Source organism: Vanessa cardui, chromosome 16, assembly GCF_905220365.1.
Source record: "Vanessa cardui chromosome 16, ilVanCard2.1, whole genome shotgun sequence".
Classification (NCBI taxonomy): domain Eukaryota; kingdom Metazoa; phylum Arthropoda; class Insecta; order Lepidoptera; family Nymphalidae; genus Vanessa; species Vanessa cardui.
Window position 1 is genome coordinate 13425750 of NC_061138.1, and position 22456 is coordinate 13448205.

Here is a 22456-nt window from a genome sequence, read left to right on the forward strand (position 1 = left end):
ACTAATTTGTTGGAATGAGGTGTGCAACGAATGGTCGTGTTATATATTGTTCCAAATAATCCACTATATTCGTGATTTGATTTTATCCCAAGTGACCTACACTAGAGTCTATCTGACATATTTTTTTAGTTACAGAATAACTCAACAACGGTTACTAAATTTAAATTTATTCTTTATTTACCAATTTAAGACCTAAATTTATAGTAAATGTGTATTTAATCCACCAATATATTCAGAAACTGGCAACTTCTGTCTTCTTCATCCACATTTTTTTATTTATATAAATAAAACAAAAATGTGTCAGAATTTAAAGGTAAAATAATTTTAGTTTGAGGTGTAGCAGCACTTTAAACTTGTGAGATGTTTTGAATTCACCACACCTTGAATGAAACATACCGTGTGCGGTCTTTTTTAAAGATCCTACAGTCATAAAAAAAAAATGAAAAGTTAATTTCACCATACTGCTCCACGGTCATTATTGGGGATACATCTGATAAAATCTCCATGATAAGATTTTAAATGTATATAATGTTTTCTATCAGCAAAGAGCACGATAATGCTATGAATGCATACTGGGATCTTATTCTTCATAATATAGGACAACATTTTATCTCATTTTGCAATATTTCAAATGTAAAATATTTTCCAGGTACTTAGACTGTAGAACAGGTAAAGATGAACAAGATTGTCCGGGACAAACAATTGCCTGTCGCTTGGACCAGTACAGATGTGCGGCCGGAGACAAATGCATAGACTCGTCCTCTAAATGTGACCACAAAGACGACTGCGGTGATAACTCTGACGAAACAAACTGCAGTAAGTACTTTTTTAAGTGAATAATCTCTAGTTAATAGTAGAATATAAAAAAAATATTTAATCAATGTTACTAAGATAACGCGTATGAATTAAGTCTCATAGATGATAATATCATAAATACGAAATTACCCTCTCTCTGTTTGGATACCTCATCACGATGCTGATTTCTAAAATTTATTGTGGTAGGTTCAATGGTCTGCCTTTGTACCCCGAGATAACAGATCGTAATAAAATTTGAATAAAGTAGATAGAATAGAATATACAAATAACGAGAAACAGCTAATATGCAAAGTATGGAGCACTTTGAGTAGGAATTAATTACAGGGACCACTGCTCTCTTTGCAAAGTTTGAACTACAACTGAAGTTAAATAACTTATTTTGTTTCATTAGTTTTCACAACTTTAATAATTTCCAGGCTTTCCGCATTGCCATGTCGGCCAGTTCCGGTGCAGCAATGCGCTTTGCATTCCGAGCAGCTACCACTGTGATGGGTACAACGACTGCGCGGACGGATCTGACGAGGCCAACTGTACCTCCATTGCCTGCCCCGACAACAAGTACCTCTGCCCTCAGGGCGGACCGGGAGGCTTACACAAATGCATAGCGAGGCATCAGCTCTGCGACGGGAAACGAGACTGTGAAGATAACGCGGACGAGGAAAACGCTTGCTGTAAGTCTTAAAATGACATAAATGTAATTCTTAGTTTAATTTGTAACATACAAAAATGGCATTCCTAATCATTCATATTAATTAAATAAAACGAAACATTTCCCTAGCGACTCTATCGTGCCCGGCGCTGGACTGCGAGTACAAGTGCGTGGCGTCGCCCAACGGCGGCGCGTGCGCCTGCGCCGGCGGTCTCACGCTCTCCGCTGACAACCGCACGTGCGTGGACCGCGACGAGTGCCGCGAGTGGGGCCCGTGCCACCAGCTGTGCATCAACACGCCGGGGTGTGAGTGTTCGACGAGAGTCGCTATATATCATTTTTTTTAAGATCCAAACTGTACCTACCCAATTAAATGATCACAATTAAAACTTAATCGCACAAATGACTCCAGCGTACACGTGCGCGTGCGCGCCGGGCTACACGCTGGGCGAGGGCGGGCGCTGCGCGGCGCGCGCGGAGGGCGCGTGGCTGGCGCTGGCGCACGAGCGCGGCGCGCTGCGCCTCGACCTGCTGGGCCGCGCGCCCGCGCCGCTCGCCAACGCGTCGGCCGCCGCCGGCCTGGACTACCACTACCGCCGCAACCTGCTGTTCTGGTCCGACCTCAAGACGCGCAAGGTGAGTGCTCGCCCCGCGCCCGCGCGCGCCCGCCGGCCCCGCTGACGTCCTTCCGCCCGCAGATCCACTCGCAGCCGCTGAACGCGCCGGCCGGCGTGGGCTCGTACGGCGGCGTCGACATCTCGGTGGCGGGCTCGTGGGCGCCCGTCGCGCTGGCCGTGGACTGGGTGGGCGACAAGCTGTACGTGGCGGACGCGATCGGCCAGAAGATCGACGTGTTCGAGCTGGACGGGCGCTGGCACGCCGTGGTGCTGGGCTCCAACCTCACCAACCCCGCTGACATCGCGCTGGACCCCACTCTCGGGTTGATGTTCGTCGCCGACAGTAGCCAGGTGAGTTCCCAGCGAGGAACTATGCGTCGGAGCAGTTTTAGCCTTGAGTTGCAATAGAATAACTAAAATCTGCACTTTTCAGATTATCCGAGCCAATATGGACGGAACCCACTCCAAATCTATAGTTTCCGAAACGACATACAAGGCGTCCGGCATAGCGGTCGATACGATCGCCCGGCGTATATTTTGGTGCGACTCATTACTAGATTATATCGAGACCGTCGACTACGACGGTAATTACCGTTTCTTGGTGTTGAGAGGTCAGCAAGTCCCGAGTCCGTCGAGATTGGCTCTGTTTGAAGACCGAGTCTACTGGTCCGATAGCACTAAACAGGGAATTAGCTCCGTGAATAAGTATGAAGGTTCGACAAGCATACAGGCGATATACAAAACGAAAGATATAAGAGAACCAAAGGCGTTAACGATTGTACACTCACTGAAACAGACCTCCGTCAACAACCCATGCGGAAACAACAACGGCGGGTGCTCGCAGATGTGTATCGTGACAGCGCTGCAGAACGGGGGACTGGGCTACCGATGTGCTTGCAATATTGGCTACCAGTTACAGGCTGATTTAAGAAATTGCGATATAGTCAAAGACTTCCTTATGTATTCGCAGCAACGATTCATCAAGGGAAAGGTCATAGACCCGGTCATCGAAGGTTTCAGTGAAGCCATTTTACCCGTCGTGTCAAGGAGGGCGAGGTTTGTGGGATTAGACTTTGATGCGAGAGACGAGCACATTTACTATTCTGACGTTCTGCAGGACGTTATCTACAGGATCCACAGAAATGGAACGACGAAAGAAATTGTTTTGGCGTCGCAAAACGAGGGCGTCGAAGGTTTGGCCGTCGATTGGGCCTCCAAGAATTTGTACTACATTGATTCTAGAAAGGGGACGTTAAATGTTTTATCCACGAGAAATATAGCATACAAGAGAATACTATTGAAAGACCTCAAGAGACCTAGAGCTATTGTGGTTCATCCCAATAAGGGATACATTTTCTTCTCGGAATGGGATCGTCCAGCAAACATCAGTCGAGCTAATACCGATGGCAGCGGTCTATTGGTCTTTGAAAACTTGACTTTAGGATGGCCGAATGGATTGTCTATTGATTTTGATGCAAACCGAGTTTACTGGTGCGACGCCCTGCTAGATCACGTGCAACATGCTAAACTAGACGGAACCGACGTGAAGACAGTGAATTCGAGATTGATTAGACATCCATTCTCCATCGTCATCTATAAGAATTTCATTTACATAACTGATTGGCGTTTGGATGCCATTGTCCGCTTGCACAAGTTGACCGGCGAGCAGGAGGACGTCATGGTCAGGGAGCCACGAATGAATAGGCTCTATGGCGTCAAAGTATACAGCGAGGAGATCCAAAAGATTGAACCGATGCAACCTTGCGCGAGAAATAATGGCAACTGTCAAAAGTTCTGCTTCGCTATTCCGAGGAACAACACGGAACTGTTAACTGTCAAGTGTGGATGTCCTTACGGCGAAAAGTTAGCGCCGGATGAAACCAGTTGTATAGCGGATCCAAACTCAGAGCCACCGGTTCAGGCCTGTCCCAATACCTGGGACTTCACTTGCAATAATCAAAGATGCATCCCGAAGAGTTGGGTGTGCGACGGCGACGACGACTGCTTGGATAACAGCGACGAGGAACAGAATTGTACCAGTAAGTTTAAGCAAACTCAATCAAACATATATTATTGTAAAATGTATTTTGTTATTCGACGTCTACTGAATTAGATATTAAATTTACATATTACATTTGCGTCACTTATTCAGAATTCTTAAACAAACCAAGTACTAGTAATCTTTCGAAACGGTTCAACCGCCGATACATTAAAGGAATTTTCGGGCATCAGACTTAATTTTTGTTTAGTTTTTATTAATTAACGGCTGAAATTTCTGAAAACAACGCATGTGCTTTCAGAAATGACGTGCAGCTCGACGGAGTTCATGTGCAAGTCGGGGCGCTGCATCCCCGCCACCTTCAAGTGCGACTCCGAGAACGACTGCGGCGACTACTCGGACGAGACGGGCTGCGTCAACGTGACTTGCAGCTCGTCGCAGTTCCAGTGCGGCAACGGCCGCTGCGTGCCCAACACCTGGAAGTGCGACTCCGAGAACGACTGCGGCGACGGCTCCGACGAGGGCTCCCACTGCGCCGACAAAACCTGCGCCTACTTCCAGGTCAGCATATCTTTGATTTGTCGCAGTTGTCACATCGAGAGAGGTTTGGTTTTGCTGTTATAATATATGCATGTATTATTAATCAATTGGACATCGACGGATAGTAATGATATTACCGGCGTGGTAGCATGGTAGTTAAATAAGGAGAACGAATTGGGCTTAGTCTGGTAACTATATAGTAATTAAGCAATCAAGTAGTCAATCCACTAACATCTCCAATGGTCGGCCCATATTGTATTTCCAGTTCACATGTCCGCGCACCGGCCACTGCATCCCCGCGTCGTGGGTGTGCGACGGAGACGACGACTGCTTCGACAAGCAGGACGAGGCCGACTGCCCGCCCGTGTCCTGCCTCGCCTCGCAGTTCAAGTGCGCCGACCTCAAGCAATGTGTGCAGGTAAATCCAATACCAGAATGGAGTGACGCAATCATCGTCACCGAAATACTCTGTTGAAAATCGTAACCGGCTCTCACCGAGAGCCCTTTAGATGAGGCGACTGAACGCTCGGATTCCGCAGGAGGCGTACAAGTGCGACGGCATCCCCGACTGCAACGACGGCTCCGACGAGGCGGGCTGCCCGTCGCTGGCGCCGCACCAGTGCGCCGCCGACCGCCAGTTCCAGTGCGCGGCGTCCGGCCTGTGCATCCCGCGCACGTGGTACTGCGACGGTGAGTACTGCCGCCGCCCCCCCCCCCGCACTGCCCCCTCGCCCCCGCAGCGCCCTGACCGCCCCGGCCCGCAGGCACGCCGGACTGCGAGGACGTGTCGGACGAGCCGGCGGAGTGCGGCGCGGCGGCGTGCGGCGCGGGCCACTTCCGCTGCGACAACGCGCGCTGCGTGTTCCGCGCCGCCGTGTGCGACGGCCGCGACGACTGCGGCGACGGCTCCGACGAGGGCCTGCGCCACGCCTGCGAGCCGCCGCCCTTCCGCTGCCCGCCGGGCCAGTGGCAGTGCCCGGGCGTCACCGACCGCTGCGTCAACATCACCCAGGTCTGCGACTCCAACTTCGACTGCCCCAACGGCGCCGACGAGGGTGAGTTCCCTTCCACTCGGTCCCTCCGCCCCGTGCGGTGTGCGTGCCCGCTCGCAGCCTGACCGTGTCCTTCCGCAGGGCCGGCGTGCGACTTCGCGACGTGCGCGCACGGCGGGTCGTGCCCGGGCGAGTGCCGGCCGACACCCGCCGGGCCGCTGTGCGTGTGCCCGACGGGCGAGCAGGTGAGCGCCGACGGGCTGACGTGCGAGGACGTGGACGAGTGCGACCCGCCGGGCCTGTGCTCGCAGATCTGCACCAACAAGAAGCGCTCGTACGTCTGCAGCTGCGTGGAGGGGTACCGCCTCAACGTGGACAAGCACGGCTGCAAGGCCGACAACCACTCGAGCGCCTTCCTGATCATCTCCAACAGGCACTCGATACTCGTAGCCGACCTCAACGAGCAGGGCCTCGAGAGGGTGCCGATAAACGTCGAGAATGTCGTTGCGACCGCATCCAACATGCACACCGGAACAATTTTCTGGTCGGACATGAAGCTGAAAAAGATATCTCGTCTGGATCGTGGCGGCGAACCCCAGGTTATCGTTTCGACCGGATTGGATTTGGTGGAGGGGTTGGCTTACGACTGGGTGGCCGGGAATGTTTACTGGCTGGACAGCAAGCTGAACACTATCGAGGTGGCGAAGGAGGACGGGAGCGCTCGCACGGCTCTGCTGAGCGGTAACATCACGCAGCCCAGAGGGATGTGTCTGGACCCAGCGCCCAACGCGAGATGGCTGTTCTGGACCGACTGGGGAGAGAATCCTCGAATTGAAAGAGTCGGAATGGACGGAACTCAACGCATGGCTATCATTACTACAAAAATATACTGGCCCAACGGTTTAACATTGGACACCGCCACCCAACGGGTTTATTTCGCGGATTCGAAGCTGGACTTCATCGATTTCTGCTATTATAACGGTTCAGGTCGCCAACAAGTCTTAGCCGGCAGCCACTACTTATTGCATCCGCATTCGCTGACTCTATTTGAAGATACTTTGTACTGGACCGACCGACAACTAAACAGGGTTCTGTCGGCTCATAAGTTTAAAGGAACGAATCAAACGGTGGTGTCCCATTTGATATCTCAGCCTCTGTCCATTCACGTCCACCACCCATCGCTACAACCACAATATCCGTCACCGTGTAAGAAGGACACGTGTCAGCACCTGTGCTTATTGAGCCCGAACAACACAACTGGGTACAGCTGCATGTGCAAGCCAGGATATAAATTGTTGCCTGACGGAAAGTGCATTGAAGGTATTGAAATTATTCTGTTATCTTAACTCGTTACAAAATAATATATCCAAGATCATTTTACTTTGTTCTCTCTAGAGGTACTTCTAGAAGTATAGTACTAATAACTTTAAAATTTTGATTACAGAGGAAAATGCTTACCTTATGGTTTTGAAGGGATCGCAAATCATAGATCTGGCAACAGACGGTTCAGGAAGAGCTGGACAATTGCCTCCCGTTGTTGGAATCCAAGGTAGATTTTCGTAAATATGTTTCAGTTTGGCGTTTGTATTGAAATTTTTTAACAACATATTTTATTTACCTAGGAGGCGTACAACTGGACTACGATCGTCAAGGTCATTTACTTTACTGGCTCCAGTCTACATCTGGTGATAGCGAAGAAGATGAGAACTGTACGATTTATACTATGCCGTATGGGGGTGGTAACAAAGTGGAATTCCTTGGCCAAGATACCGGTATCGTTGGATCTCCTTCTGCGATTGCTTTCGATTGGCTAGGACGTAATTTATTCATGGCAAACAAAGCTGCAAGTAATATTGAATTGGTTCGAGTCGATGGCAAAGTAAAATTCAGAACCGTAGTATTTGCAAATGATGGTAGTAGAACGTCGATAGCAAAACCAAAAGGATTGTGCTTGGATCCAACTGAAGGGTAAGTAAAACACGTTCAAGATGTTACATAATTATGGTTTTAAATAATATAAATTGTATTAAAATACCCTCCAATTTTTCATTAACAGAAAAATCTACTGGGCTGATGATGGAGGATTTGGAGTGCCTGCTAAGATCGGTAAAGTTAACATGGATGGTAGTAACCCGGTTATCCTTGTGGACACTATCGAAAGACCAGAGGCTGTTGCAATCGACATTGAGAAGAAAATCGTGTACTTCAGCACACAATACCCGGCTAGCATAAACAGTGTTAATACGGAAGGAAACGATCGGAAGACAATTTTAACAGAAGCTAACGCTATCTCATATCCTAAAGTGATAGCGGTACTGGATTCTCGTTTGTATGTATTGGACACGCGACACGAAAAAATATTCAAAGCAGATCTTCCGAACGGAGACAACATCAAAGTCATATTGGACAACGAAAGCGACTTAAAATCTTTAACTATATTCCAGAAGAGAAAGATGATGCATCATCCTTGTTCTCAAAACAACGGAGGATGTGAACAGATATGCATTCCGAGTGAAGGAGGGTCAAGAGTTTGCGCTTGCTCTGTAGGCTACAGGAAAGAAAATGAAATTAACTGTGTTCCGTATAAAACGTTTGCCGTCGTGTCTCAATTAGACCTCATTCGAGGTTATAGTCTCGACAGCAGCGCAGAGGCCATGGTCCCAGTTACCGGACAAGGACATCATATACTACACGTTGACGTACATTTCGCGGAAAATTATATATACTGGGTCGAGTTCAACCGAGGTCAATGGAATGGTATTTTCCGTATCAGACCTAATGGTTCCGAGATCGAACATATTGTGAAGGAAGGCATCGGTAGCAATGGTATTCGAGGATTAGCCGTCGATTGGGTGGCCGGAAACTTGTACTTTACGAACGTATTTCCACACGAGAACTATGTAGAAATGTCTTGGCTCGATGGTTCAAACAGAAAAGTTCTAGTGAAGACTACCATGGATGCTCCAAGGGAACTTGCCGTAAACCCTCTGAAAAAACTTCTTTATTGGATCGATTACGGTCAGTATCCTAGAATTGGAAAAAGTTACCTAGACGGCAGCAACTGGCAGACGATTGTTAGTTCAGGGATCTCGAACCCACGAGACTTAACAATAGATATGTTGACTCATGACGTGTACTGGGTAGACTCAAAACTTGATCAAATACAAAAAATCTCCTACAGCGGCGGCAGTAGACAACTTATTCGATCAAATTTACCAAATCCAATGGGTATTGCTATCCACACTGGAAGTGTGTATTGGGTAGACAGAAACTTGCAAACGATTTATAAAGCATCCAAACTCCCGGGTAACATGTCTATGCCAGAAAAATTACGCACTAATTTACCTAAACTAAGAGATATCGTTATATTCGATATCAACAATCAACCTACTGATGAAAACAATCCTTGCAGAAAGCTCGGGAATGGAGGTTGCGAACAACTTTGCTTCAGCTATCCTCCAGAAGCTAACAAAGGATACACTCACCGCTGTGAATGTGCGACGGGCCAAGTGTCAGTCAACAACCCCAAGAAATGCGAAGTTGTCGATGAATATTTAGTATTTACAACTAGAACTGAAATTCGCGCCGTCAACTTAGATCCGAAATCCACTGGAGTACCGTTTAAACCTATTGGAAACCTCACAAATGTAGTCGGTGTTGATTTTGACTACGCAGATAACAAATTATTTTTCACCCAAATAAGACCCTGGGCGAGAATCGCTTGGATGTCAGCGAATAATCCAGACCCATCTGGTATTCAAAACATTATAAATAAAAATATTAACCCGGAAGGCATATCCTATGACTGGACACAAAAGAAAATATATTGGACAGATAGTTCCAATAATTCTATTTACGCTATGAACTTAGATGGTACTGAGTTGGTAATGATAGCAAGAGTCGAACGCCCCAGAGCTATCGTCGTTGATCCATGTAACGGAACTCTGTACTATACAGATTGGGGTCGATTTGGAACATCCGGTAAAATCTATAGGACTACAATGGCTGGTTCCCTTAAAAAGGCTGTTATAGATAAAGACCTTTCGCAACCTAGTGGACTTACTATTGATTTCGACGAGAACATGCTGTACTGGACCGATGCTGTTCGTGAAAAAATAGAACGATCTAAGTTAGATGGATCGGATCGAGAAGTATTAATATCTGCCACAATATACCCGTTTGCAATAACAGTATTTGGTAACTACATTTACTGGACAGATCTACAATTGCGAGGGGTGTACAGAGCTGAAAAACATACTGGTGCTAATATGGTCGAAATGGTTAAACGTTTAGAAGATTCACCGCGAGACATTCACATTTACAGTACCAGTAGACAGAAATGTCAGAAGAACTTGTGTAAAATTAATAATGGAGGCTGTGCACAAAGCTGTCATCCAGCTCCTAATAACTCAGTTGAATGTAAATGTGACGATAACACAAAGTTGGTCAATGAAGGAAGAATGTGTGTTGCGAAAAATATCACCTGTGACCCGAGTAAATTCTTTTGTGCAAATGGTAAATGTATAAGTCGTATGTGGTCATGTGATGGTGATGACGATTGTGGTGATAACTCTGACGAAGATAAAAATTACTGTTCGTATCACTCTTGCTCACCTAATGAATTCCGTTGTAATAATGGACGTTGTATATTTAAATCGTGGAAATGCGATCACGAAAACGATTGTAAAGACGGATCAGATGAAGAAGGCTGTGTGTACCCGCCTTGCGCTGACGGAGAGTTCACCTGTCTAAATTCACGATGCATTCCTAAAACGCAAGTCTGTAATGGTATTAATGATTGTAAAGATAACATAACTTCCGACGAAACACACGAGAGATGCCCAAGGAATACGACCTGCCCAGCTAATCATCTTAAATGCGAGAAAACAAATATCTGTGTCGAACCGTACTGGCTTTGTGATGGCGACAATGATTGCGGTGATAACTCTGATGAGGATCCTTTACATTGTGCTCAAAGAACTTGTCCACAAAATAGTTTCCGTTGTCCCAACCATAGATGTATACCAGCCACTTGGTACTGCGATGGCGACGATGACTGTGGTGATGGCGCCGATGAGCCTCCGGAGTATTGTCGCTCAGAAGGAAGAACTTGTTTTGGCGATTTGTTTACCTGCGACAATGGAAACTGTATACCAAGAATTTATATATGTGATGGTGATAATGACTGCCTAGACAATAGTGATGAAGATGACAGGCATCAATGCAATGAAAGAAAATGTGATGCTGAAACCGAATTTACTTGTGAGGAGAACAAATTCTGGGGTAGAGCACAATGTATTCCTAAGAAATGGCTGTGTGACGGAGATCCAGACTGTATAGATGGTACGGATGAAAATTCAACTATTCATCATTGCTCTACACCTACTCCATGTTCTGAAGATCAATTCCAATGCAATAATGGGCGCTGTATAAATGAAGGCTGGGTTTGTGATCACGATAACGACTGTGGAGATGGGTCCGATGAAGGGAAACAATGTAATACGCAATACAAAACATGTTCTGATCAAGAATTTAGGTGTCAGAACTTCAAGTGTATCAGAAATCACTTCAGGTGTGACGGAGAAGACGATTGTGGAGATCATTCTGATGAAGTAGGGTGTGTGAAAGAAAATAAGACTTGCCCAGCAGGACAATTCAAATGTAACAACGATCAGTGCATAGATAATAGACTCGTCTGTAATAAAGTGTCGGATTGCACTGACGATTCCGACGAACCTGCTCATTGTAATGTCGATGAATGTGCCAAGTTAGAAATTCACCAGTGCGGTCACAAATGTATAGATACGTTAACAGGGTACTATTGTGACTGTAATCAGGGCTATAAACTATTAAGTGATGGTAAAGCTTGTGCTGATATAGACGAGTGTCTCGAAACACCGGGCGTTTGTTCGCAATATTGTTCAAATACTCCAGGGTCCTACTATTGTAAATGTAATGATCAATACTATGAAAGAGAAGCTGACGAACACACATGCAAAAGAAAAGACAATACCACAGCGTGGATTATATTCACGAATAAATATTATGTGAGAAATATGTCCACGGATGCTTCTTTATACAATCTCGTTCACCAAGATCTTATGAATGTTGTTGCTATAGATTTTGATATTAGGGAAAACAAAATGTATTTTGCAGATGTGTCTGCGAAAACAATCTATCGATCTGATTATTCTGATCCGAACCCAACTAAGGAAGTGGTAGTCCGACATGACTCTCATGGTTTAGAAGGTATTGCGATCGATTGGATTGGAAGAAAGATTTACTGGCTCGATCGACACTCGAAGAATTTGGATGTGGCTGAATTAGATGGAACTAGGAGAAAAACGCTCAAGACAGGAATTGCTGACCCGCGTGCAATCGTTGTTCATCCAGGCACTGGTTACTTATACTACACATCTTGGCATCTACAGGCATATATTGGTAAAATTGGTATGGACGGTTCCAACTTCACAACCATTTTGAACTGGGAAGACGATATCGCATGGCCTAATGCTCTAACTATTGATTATTTCACGGACAGAATCTATTGGGCAGATGCTCATTTAGACTATATCGGATCGGCTGATTTAGAAGGAAGACACCGTCATATTGTATTATCGGGTACTAAAGTACCGCATGTTTTCGCTCTCAGTCTCTTTGATGACGAAATTTATTGGACTGATTGGAATCTTAAAGCCATTAGTAAAGCGAATAAACATTCCGGTGAAAATTTAAAGACTCTAAGAAATACAACACATCGTCCTTATGATATTCACGTTGTCCATCCATTAAGGCAACTAACATATAATAATCCTTGTGGAAATAACAACGGAGGGTGCTCCCATCTTTGTCTCATTGCCCCTCCACATGAATCCAGTTACTTAAATATTGAGGGTTACGGCGAAGAAGGCGAAACATCGTACAAGTGCGCATGTCCAAACCAATTTTATTTAGCACGAGACATGAAAACATGTATTGCCAACTGTACCGATGGTCAACACAGATGTAATGGACGTGACGAAAAGTGCATTCCTTGGTTCTGGAAATGCGACGGTGAAAAGGATTGTATGGATGGATCAGACGAACCTGATACCTGTCCCGTTAGGCACTGCAGGGCTGGTTCTTTCCAATGTAGGAACACGAACTGCACTCCAGCGGCGACCATATGTGACGGAACAGATGATTGTGGCGATGGAAGTGACGAAGCACAGTGCGCTCACGAATGTCCACTGCTCGAATTCAAGTGTAAAGCTAGTGGTAGATGTATTTTAGATAGTTGGAAATGCGATGGCGATACAGATTGTAAAGACAACAGTGATGAAGATCCGGCGATGTGTCACAATAGACCGTGTAACCCGGACTCAGAATTCTCTTGTAAGAACGGTCGATGCATACCTAAGCTATGGATGTGCGACTTTGACAACGATTGTGGTGATGATTCAGATGAACCTGCCTACATGTGCCGACAGAAAAATTGTACAAACGGATGGAGACGTTGTCCAGGGCAGTCCAACTACAGATGTATTCCTAAATGGTTATTCTGTGATGGTAAAGATGACTGCAGAGATGGTTCCGATGAGTTGCCAGAAAATTGTCCTTCCTGTAATAGTGAAACTGATTTCACGTGCCAAAATAAGCGTTGTATTCCTAAACAGTGGCTCTGCGACTTTACCGATGACTGCGGAGATGGAAGCGACGAAGCGGAATCTGTTTGCCAGCATAAATATAGAGATTGCTCCGAATCTGAATTTAAATGTGGAAACGGCAAATGTATCTCATCAAGATGGCGCTGCGACCACGAGGACGACTGCGGTGATAATACTGATGAAATGGACTGCGGTGGATTCAAGTGCAAAAATGGAACGTTCCAATGTAAATCGGGACACTGTATCGCGGCGTACTTCCGGTGCGACGGCGACAGGGATTGTAGAGATCTGTCTGATGAAATCGGATGTCCTCCCCGTTTCCCCGGCGGCAGATACTGCCCAGAGAGCAGGTAATAAGAACTACAATGTTATCTCAACGATATAAAAAAATATATTTCAATATTAAAACATATTTTTTCGTTTAATAGATTCCAGTGCGGTAACAACTTGTGCGTGTCTCAATCGGACCTATGCGACGGAACGGACGACTGCGGGGATGGATCCGACGAGGCCCCATCCATCTGTACCAATTTCAACTGCGACACACTTCGACGATTCCACTGCGACAATCATCGCTGCGTTCCTAGGTAATAAGCGAACTTCTAGCATTCAGCAACTTGATTCAAGTTAATTTACCCAACATGTATGGATCATGTATCACCATGTACTAATATTGGTCGACTTGGCGGCGCAGGTACCAAGTTTGCGACGGCGTGGACAACTGCGGCGACGGCTCGGACGAGAACAACATGACGCTGTGCGCCGTGCGCGCGCGCCCGTGCGACCCGCTCACGCAGTTCCAGTGCGCCAACCGCCACTGCGTGGCGCGCACGCAGCTGTGCGACCTGGCCGACGACTGCGGCGACGGCTCCGACGAGCTGGGCTGCCACCACGCGCACTCCTGCTCCGCCACGGACAAGGGTGCGACCTGTCTCCAGCCTCGCTCGTTACGCGCTCTGCTCCAGCGAGCTCTCCGTTGATACGAATCTCTCGCTTTCCGTGCAGGTGGCTGCGAGCACTTCTGCACGAACCTGACGTCGACGGCCGTGGGCGCTGCGGGCGCGGCGAGCGGCTACATCTGCACGTGCTTCCAGGGCTGGATCATCTCCCGCGCCGACAGCAAGCGCTGCGAGGACGTGGACGAGTGCGCGACGGGCGCGCACCACTGCGCACATCTCTGCACCAACCTCAACGGCAGCTACAGCTGTAGCTGTCGGGAGGGCTTCCAGTGAGTCCCTCTTAAATGATATATCAACCTCGTTACTTTTAGTACATTAGTGCACTTAGCATGAAAAATATTTGCAAAATAGAAGTATTATTTAGTATCTAATATGGCTGTGTTTTTTTATACTTTCTAGATTGGCAGACAGCTTGTCCGGTATATGCAAAGCTATGAAAGACGATGTAGTCCTCATGTTTGCCAACGGCCCCGAAATTCGTGCATTCGTGCAAGACAAAAATGAACAATTCGATGTCATAACGTCCGAAAAGAGAATCGAAGCGATAGACTACGATCCGAAACAGGAGATGGTGTTCTGGGCAGACAGCTACGACAAGACCATCAAACGCTCGTACATGGTCAATGCTCTGAATGGACAAGTTAAAAGCGGATTCGCTCAAGATTTGAAAATGAAAGGCAACTCGAAACCCACGGCTATCGCCCTAGATTATATCGGAGATAATATCTACTGGACTGAAACCGACAGGACCGGGTCCAAGCCCAGAGGACGCGTCATGGTAGCCCGGACGGACGGTAGATACCGCAGAGCACTAGTGTCTGCCGGAATAGAGAGCCCAACTTCCCTCGTACTCGATCCGCAGGCGGGCAAGATGTACTGGGCGGACGCGGGCTCCGCGCCCAAGATCGAGATCGCCTGGATGGACGGCTCCAAGAGACGACCTCTGATCACAGAGAACATCAGACATCCGACCGGCCTCGCCATCGATAACGCCATGGACCACACGATTTACTGGGCCGACACCAAGTTGAACACGATCGAAATGATGAAGCACGACGGCTCCAACAGGAGAGTAATACTGAAGGGCGACTTCCTGAAGCATCCCCTGTCGCTCGACGTATTCGAATCGTCGCTGTACTGGGTCACGAGGGACACCGGCGAGCTCGTCCGGCAGGACAAGTTCGGAAGGGGGGTGCCGTTCGTCATCTCCAAGGATCTAGTCAATCCGTCGTCCGTGAAAGGTGAGTTTGATTCTCGACGCTCTCGACCAATGCCGCGCGATAAGACTTACCGAGACTACGTGCCCGCAGTGTACCACCCGCTGCGCTACAACGCGTCGCGCGGCGGCTGCGCGCGCTCGCCGTGCTCGCACCTGTGCCTGGCGGTGCCGGCCGGCCGCCGCTGCGCCTGCCCCGACGCGCTCACGCCGCCCAAGCGCGCCACGCACGAGCTCGCCTGCGACGCCCGTGAGTGCCCTCCGGCTCGACTTTTTTTCTTTTAAAGGGTTTTAGTAAACTAACGAATATCATCCAATCACTGCATTTTTTGCAGTCTTTACTCCTAGTCGTTTCACGCACACTAAGATATTTTTAGGCGCGAGCATCCCTAATGCACGCCGATAGTATTTAAATGTTAACAATTTTACTGTTTTGACTCATATGATACCGCGTGGTAGTCGAAACGAGCAGGAGACTTAACTAAACAAATCCACTGCCGTGGTTCCTCAGCGGTGGAGCCGACGCGGCCGCTGCCGCGCGTGTGCCCGTGCGAGAACGGCGGCACGTGCGCGGCGGGCGCGGCGGGCGCGCTGGAGTGCGTGTGCCGCGCGCCGCTGCAGCCGCCGCTGTGCGCCGGCGCCGCCGCCAGCACGGCGCCGCGCGCGCCCGCCGCCGCCGCCGTGCTCGTGCCCGTGCTGCTGCTGCTCGTGCTGGCGCTGCTGGCCGGCGCCGCCTGGTTCTTCATCAGGAAGAGGCCCTTGTGAGTACCCCGCGATGCCGCCGCCGGCGACCGCCCGGCGCGAGACTGACGTCGCCGTTCCCCGTTCCAGCGGCAAGGGCGGCGGGCTGGGCAGCCTGGCGTCGTCGCAGAGCGTGTCGTTCCGCGCGGGCTCCAACGTGGAGTTCGGCGCGGCGGGCGCGGGCGCGCCGGCGGGCGACGCGTACGCGCTGGGCGAGCCGGCGCGCAAGGGCCGCGACTTCAGCAACCCCATGTACGAGGCCGTGACGCGCGCCGCCGCCGCCGGGGAGCCGGAGCCGCCGCTGCGTGAGTATCCCGAGCGCCCCGCCGCGCGCGCCCCCCGCCCCTCGCCCGCTGACCCGTGCTCTGTCCGCAGCCGGCATCTACGAGGTGCCCGAGGAGCTGAAGGAGAAGGTGGTGTCGGCGGTGATCTCGCCGTCGTCGACGGAGACGCGCGGCACGAAGCGCGCGCGCGCGCTGGACCCGGCGGCCGACACGGGCGTGGACACGCAGCAGCTGGTGCGCGAGGACCGCGACTGCTAGCACGAGCCCTCCCCGTCGGACGACAAGTCGCCGTGTCGAATATTAGCGAGTCCCCCCAGTATTCCGGAGCGCCCGTCGCGGGGCCCCTGACGGCGGTCGCGGCCGAGGGCCTCTATTGAGGCCGCCCCTCGCTATAGACATTGACCGATGAGCGACATTCGGTAGGATGTCGTGACCTCGGAATAGGTACTCCCACAAAATGGATGATAATTTTATACCAAACACTATCGATCTATATAATTTGATTACTACTTTTATACTTGTGAACTGTCTGAGACTACATATATTAATGAGTACTCTTCGAACGAAATAATTTGCTTAGAAAAAATAATTAGTCGATCACACTGAGTAGATCAGTTTCGTTGTTTTCTTGAACGATGTTATTTGTTTTATATTTTATGTTATATAAATATTCTATATTTTTCTGTTATACTTTTCTTGCTAACCTTTCTCCGGCCGTACTTATGTGTCAATATCTTTCTTTTGTTGCTCGTCGTCGATCGAAATCATATCATATCGTGATATAATGTCGTTAGATATATGTATATTATGAGAATTTATTATATGTAGATTAGATTATGTCTCGTTTTCTCGGGGCCGAAAACTGGAATGGCCAATGATACATTCTTGAAACGAGTGTAAAGATTTAGTACATAATGTAAGTAGTAGGAATTGCGCCAGCGGCCGCTCTTTCATAGGGTTTAGGTTCATTTGACAATAAGCGACGTAACTATTTAGAGAATAATTTATTTATTTCGTTATAAGACTATGTAAAATATAGCTATGTTGTGTTTTATAATTGTCTATTAAATGATAAATTTTTTAGATTTCTTTGTGGTATTGACGATTTGCCATAAAATGTGAGATGATATTTCTGTTGTTTAATGTTAAAATAATTATCGTCAATTTATTTGTTATGAAATCCTTTATCCAATGTAAATATGTGCTTTTAAATATGTGATGTACATTTTTAAATTTAAAAAAAAATGGATTATATCTGGAACCTGTCATAATTCGTCATGTATTGTCTCAAATTATAAGGTTCAAACTTTGACTGCTTTATTTAAAAAATATATTAATATCAGACATATGAAAATTGAAATAGGTTAGTGTATAGTAAAGTGTGAGTACTTGTAAACATCACAGTAATTTTTATAATATTGCAAATATGACCAGAAGCACATTAAGAGGATTAAATAGGTATACATTTGTAAAAAGTATAATAAAACTGTCAATATAATAAGTAAGAAGATGAAATATTTTTGTATTGGGATTATTATTATTAGTTGTTTGACATTAGTCGAGAATATTGTGTAAAAATAAATTAATTATGAAATTTGTTGCTGTTATTTTTTTCCTTCCACAAAACATACTCATATAACATTTCTAAGGTAATCATTGTCATCGGTGTATAAATTATTAGTTTTAATTTCTGTATAACCAAAATATTACAATTTTCTTTTATTACAATTTTCATATGTTTCCATATCACAACAACAACAAACAATGACAACATCAGTCTGTAAATCTTCCACTGCTGGGCTAAGGCCTCTCCTCCCTTTGAGGAGAAGCTTTGCAGTGTTTGGACACAACAGTTTTTTTATAACTGTAATGAAATGATATACATAGCAAATGGACTTACTTCATACCTAAATTTTCATTTGGATAAACATATTATGGTTAAAATTATCTTGATATGGATGCAATGAATAAAAAAAAAGACAGTAGTCTTAAAATTTTATTTGCTAGCATACTAATAAAAACTCAGTACATTACATTTAATTTGTATGATTTAATTCTACTGAAGTAACGCCAAACCAACCTTAACTAGTTGTACTGGTTGTGGTTGCTATGCCAGTTACAATAAATAGTAACTAGGTTATTGTTACTTGCTTGTGATAAAGCTGTTGAGTTGATTATTGCTTGACAAACAAGTTATCATATCAGCTTAATCTTATCAAGTGTATTAAACATATATTAGCTAATTACATTTGCTAAAAGGAGTTGCTAATTGATACATTTTAAATACAATGAGATGTTTCAGTTATTATTAGAAACAAATATATTTTAATAAAATCAGTTTTGTATATGTGCAAAGGTGAACTATAGCTTCAGTTAAAATTAGGTAAGTGATTATTAAAATTTCCAAAAGTTTTTGGGGCTTACAACCAGAAACAATAGTAATACCTAGTTTAACTTTATTTCAATATAAATATTAGAAACTACCTAAAGCATTACTCATAATTAAAGACACAAATACAAGATAACTAAATGTCTACATAATACAAGAAATTACCAGTTGATTTAAATTATTCAAACACTGAATACTAATTCATCATCGCCTTAAAACATTTAAATTGAAGGAATTGAATTATAAGGTCTGCTACACACTTTACAAATTTCTGCCGCGAAAATATGTAGTTACTACAGGGCAAAGAAAGATAACAAAAATATTTTAATTTTATAGAGATTTATTTATAAATATTCATTAAAATATATTTATTGTTTTCATTCTTGTTTATTTTAAAACATGTGTTTCATGCATAAATGTTGCCATAGTTGTTATCAAACGTCAACAATTTTATAAATAAATAACATAGTACCAGCTGTACTATTATTATGGACAGTATTTAATAAAACTTCATAAATAGATATTTACGTAACATTTATGAGCTGTCTACAAGACGTCTTAATCTATGTGAAGTGTTATCCTACACCTGCGTGTCTTTCAAAATTGTAAATCAAATTGTCATTTACTGGATCTTATTTACGTAATAATTCGTTTTAGTAACACAATTCTTTGATAACCTTTTCAAAGGTCAACGTTAACTTATTACGTTTTATTATTCTTTAATTTAATGCAAGTATTGTGTTCTCGTCCAGACCTCAGTTGATACACAATTCTTGAACGAATATTATCGATTACAGTTTTACAATACAAGGAACGGCCCTTGAGGTAGGCAATAACCGGTATCCTGTTATCCTGCTCTAACTATGTCACAATTTCAAATTTTTTATTAAAAGTGATCAAACTCGTAATAAAATTTGATGATTTAAATTATTTATTGTGTTTATTTTGCTACGTTTTTGATGGGGTGACGTATTTTGAGTAGTGTCACTGATTACAGAAAATGTCATCGATGAGGATCATGATAAACCGCGCCGCCGCCAGTCGAGTTTCGTCCAGTGTGAGGAGACTAACAGAGCCGGTGGAACGGGCAGTATTATTATCGCAGAACACATCAAGCAATTTACGAACAATGGCTTCAAAGGCAATAACAATAGAAAATATTAACCCAAACATTCTTAAATTGGAATATGCTGTACGAGGACCGTTGGTAATTCGAGCAGCAGAAATTGAAAAAGAATTGGAAAAGGTAAGAATTAAATTAATATTTATGTTAATACATAATGAAAGTAAATGTGAAAGTAATAAGCATTTGAAACTTTTTATGTAATGTAACGAAACACAGCCTGCGCAACGTCAGTTATTAAATACGAGGTCAAAAAGGATAATTACATTTGGTCAAATAAAAAAATAAATAACAATTTGTGCAAAATAAGCCTAGTATAGAACTATAATTAATGTACCACACTTCCTTTTTCATTTAATGCAAATGTTCGCTTGTGGGAAACTTTTTAAATTAGTCATAACTTGCTAATTGTTAAACTTAATGACATGCTATATAATATAATACACATACACAAACAAATATTCCTTTATGATACTGACTCTAGATGTGATATAGATTTAAATATTTTAGTTTTAGAATTTATTTTATATTGAAAGATTATGATCAAATTGCTAAATATTTTTGCTTATCCTAATCATATCTTACCACTCAGTTTGACAGTCAGACTTGATAGTTATCATAAATGTATTTGCATTACCAATAAAGATTACTTACTGAATGTGAACGGCACATCTGGATCAATACATGTAGACCTTGAAAATAACTAATGATTCTATTTATTAGAGTGCTATGGTAACAAACATATATACAGTTGAGCAGCTGCTAATTGTGTCCATACGATCTGATGCAGTATCCAATAATAGAAAATTAGAAATAGACTTAGGGAAATTACAAAACACTAAGACTGGTTCTATATTTATTACATTTGATGTTTCAGTTTATATCTTAAGGAATATATGTTTGACAATGTTGTTATCACTCGTTCATTATGTTGTGCTTAATGTTTCTCTGACTTCCTCGTCGGTCTAGTGACTCGTTGATAAGACTGCTGAGTCATATTTACATAAAATGAAATTTCTAAAAAAAAAAATCGCAGCAACTCCTAGAATTAGGGTATTGTTCACAAAAGAGAATTATCAATGTTTGTTTATTTGTACCTCGTACTTTACATTTCATTATCTGTTAGAGTTATGATTACATTTGAAGTGATTTTAATAGTACTCAAAATTAAATACAAGTTTTATAAATAACAAATATTGATTTAATTGGAAATTCTTCTCAGTGGAAACGAGGTTTTAGTGAGTGGGTAGTTCTAAATTAAATTTATTTTGTCAAATGAATATTTATGAGTTCTAAGTAGTAAAAAATTAGTGATATTTATATGTTACTCAAGTAGGCTTTTACACTACTTAATCATGATTTAACATATAAAATAATATATAAATAATATTTTTATTAGTTACTTTATTATTATTATTAATAATATACCAACATTATATATTAATAGTAAGTAAATTTTCTCTAAAAAAAAATCAGACTTCTTGACTCAAAATTGACTAAAGAGTCAACTACAAATAGAGTACAAAAAATGTTGTTTAAGTGTGAAACCAAACTTAAAAAATGCATACAGATAGCCACACAATTGGAATGTTGCATGTTCTATCTTGACAACCGCATTTGTTTATGACTCAATGAAACCTTCCTGGTGCAGGCTATTGACCTATGGCAATTTGGTTCATTCCTATTTGTTATATAGGCACACTATCATCATATTTATTACTATCATTACATCATCACTTTATCGTGCTTAGTCCTTATGTATGCTAAAAATTTTGAAACTTTAAAATTACACAATGGATTTTGAAGCGGTTTTTTAATAAATGCATAATATAGTAGAAACATTGTAGGACATTCTGCAGTATACTTAGTATCAGTATTGCAACCATGCAAGCCAGGGTGGGTCGCTAGTTAAATAAATAAAATTCATAGATTTTTCATAGATTCTTTAGTAGGTACTAAGAAATATAATCAATCAGTGTGTAATCTGTTTTTGTTAAACATATTTCTTTAATATTTTTATCATCAAACATATTATTCACGCGCTTATTACGCTTAATTGGAGCGGAAAATGGCAATGTATTACTTTATAGTAAAACAAAAACCATGAAGTTCAAGTATTTCATGTTACATTAATGGACTGATAGCAAAGAGAAACAATTCACTTGATAAGGGAATCCATAGAAGTAGTATAGCAATGTCATTACCAACATATGACTTCACAATTAACGACTGCCAGTAGCTGTTCATGTCCCATTTTGTGTTTAGCTTTAACAATTGGTTATATGATTGTAAATATTATATGTCTTGAGTATCCTACATTTCATGATACCAAACATGTCATCCTTTTTTTAGCCAATGCTCAGTCCAGTTGTGTTTTAGTTTGGAGGGTGAGTGAGTCATTATAATTACAAGTGATATGTTTTTGATAGTGTGGTTAGGTGGCTATATAAGAGTGGTTAATTTATAGATTATCAGTTTAGATTGA

General features: G+C 43.9%; 2 protein-coding genes across 4 annotated transcripts in view; both read left to right on the plus strand.

Moving 5' to 3' along the window:
- The window catches only part of LOC124536524 (low-density lipoprotein receptor-related protein 2), a 199798-nt gene extending 181742 nt beyond the window's left edge, over positions 1–18056 (plus strand). Inside the window, exons 5-26 of the mRNA XM_047113081.1 lie at positions 650–816; positions 1233–1487; positions 1595–1771; positions 1878–2101; positions 2164–2433; positions 2516–4121; positions 4383–4642; positions 4887–5039; positions 5161–5311; positions 5386–5676; positions 5755–6933; positions 7058–7162; positions 7236–7581; positions 7670–13609; positions 13688–13846; positions 13954–14180; positions 14265–14487; positions 14618–15459; positions 15529–15684; positions 15946–16195; positions 16266–16480; positions 16551–18056. Of these exons, the coding sequence (XP_046969037.1) occupies positions 650–816; positions 1233–1487; positions 1595–1771; positions 1878–2101; positions 2164–2433; positions 2516–4121; positions 4383–4642; positions 4887–5039; positions 5161–5311; positions 5386–5676; positions 5755–6933; positions 7058–7162; positions 7236–7581; positions 7670–13609; positions 13688–13846; positions 13954–14180; positions 14265–14487; positions 14618–15459; positions 15529–15684; positions 15946–16195; positions 16266–16480; positions 16551–16717 (13363 nt within the window). The 3' untranslated portion in view covers positions 16718–18056. The remainder of the gene's footprint in view (positions 1–649; positions 817–1232; positions 1488–1594; positions 1772–1877; positions 2102–2163; positions 2434–2515; positions 4122–4382; positions 4643–4886; positions 5040–5160; positions 5312–5385; positions 5677–5754; positions 6934–7057; positions 7163–7235; positions 7582–7669; positions 13610–13687; positions 13847–13953; positions 14181–14264; positions 14488–14617; positions 15460–15528; positions 15685–15945; positions 16196–16265; positions 16481–16550) is intronic.
- Positions 18057–18676: 620 nt separating this feature from the next.
- LOC124536286 (alanine aminotransferase 2) overlaps positions 18677–22456 on the plus strand; it is a 28238-nt gene continuing 24458 nt past the window's right edge. Inside the window, exons 1-2 of one of the 3 annotated variants that reach the window (XM_047112801.1) lie at positions 18677–18842; positions 19846–20094. In XM_047112801.1, the coding sequence (XP_046968757.1) occupies positions 19849–20094 (246 nt within the window). In that variant the 5' untranslated portion in view covers positions 18677–18842; positions 19846–19848. Of the gene's footprint in view, positions 18843–19272; positions 19674–19845; positions 20095–22456 lie in introns of those variants that run through there. The other 2 variants (XM_047112802.1, XM_047112800.1) reach the window with 2 other exon arrangements.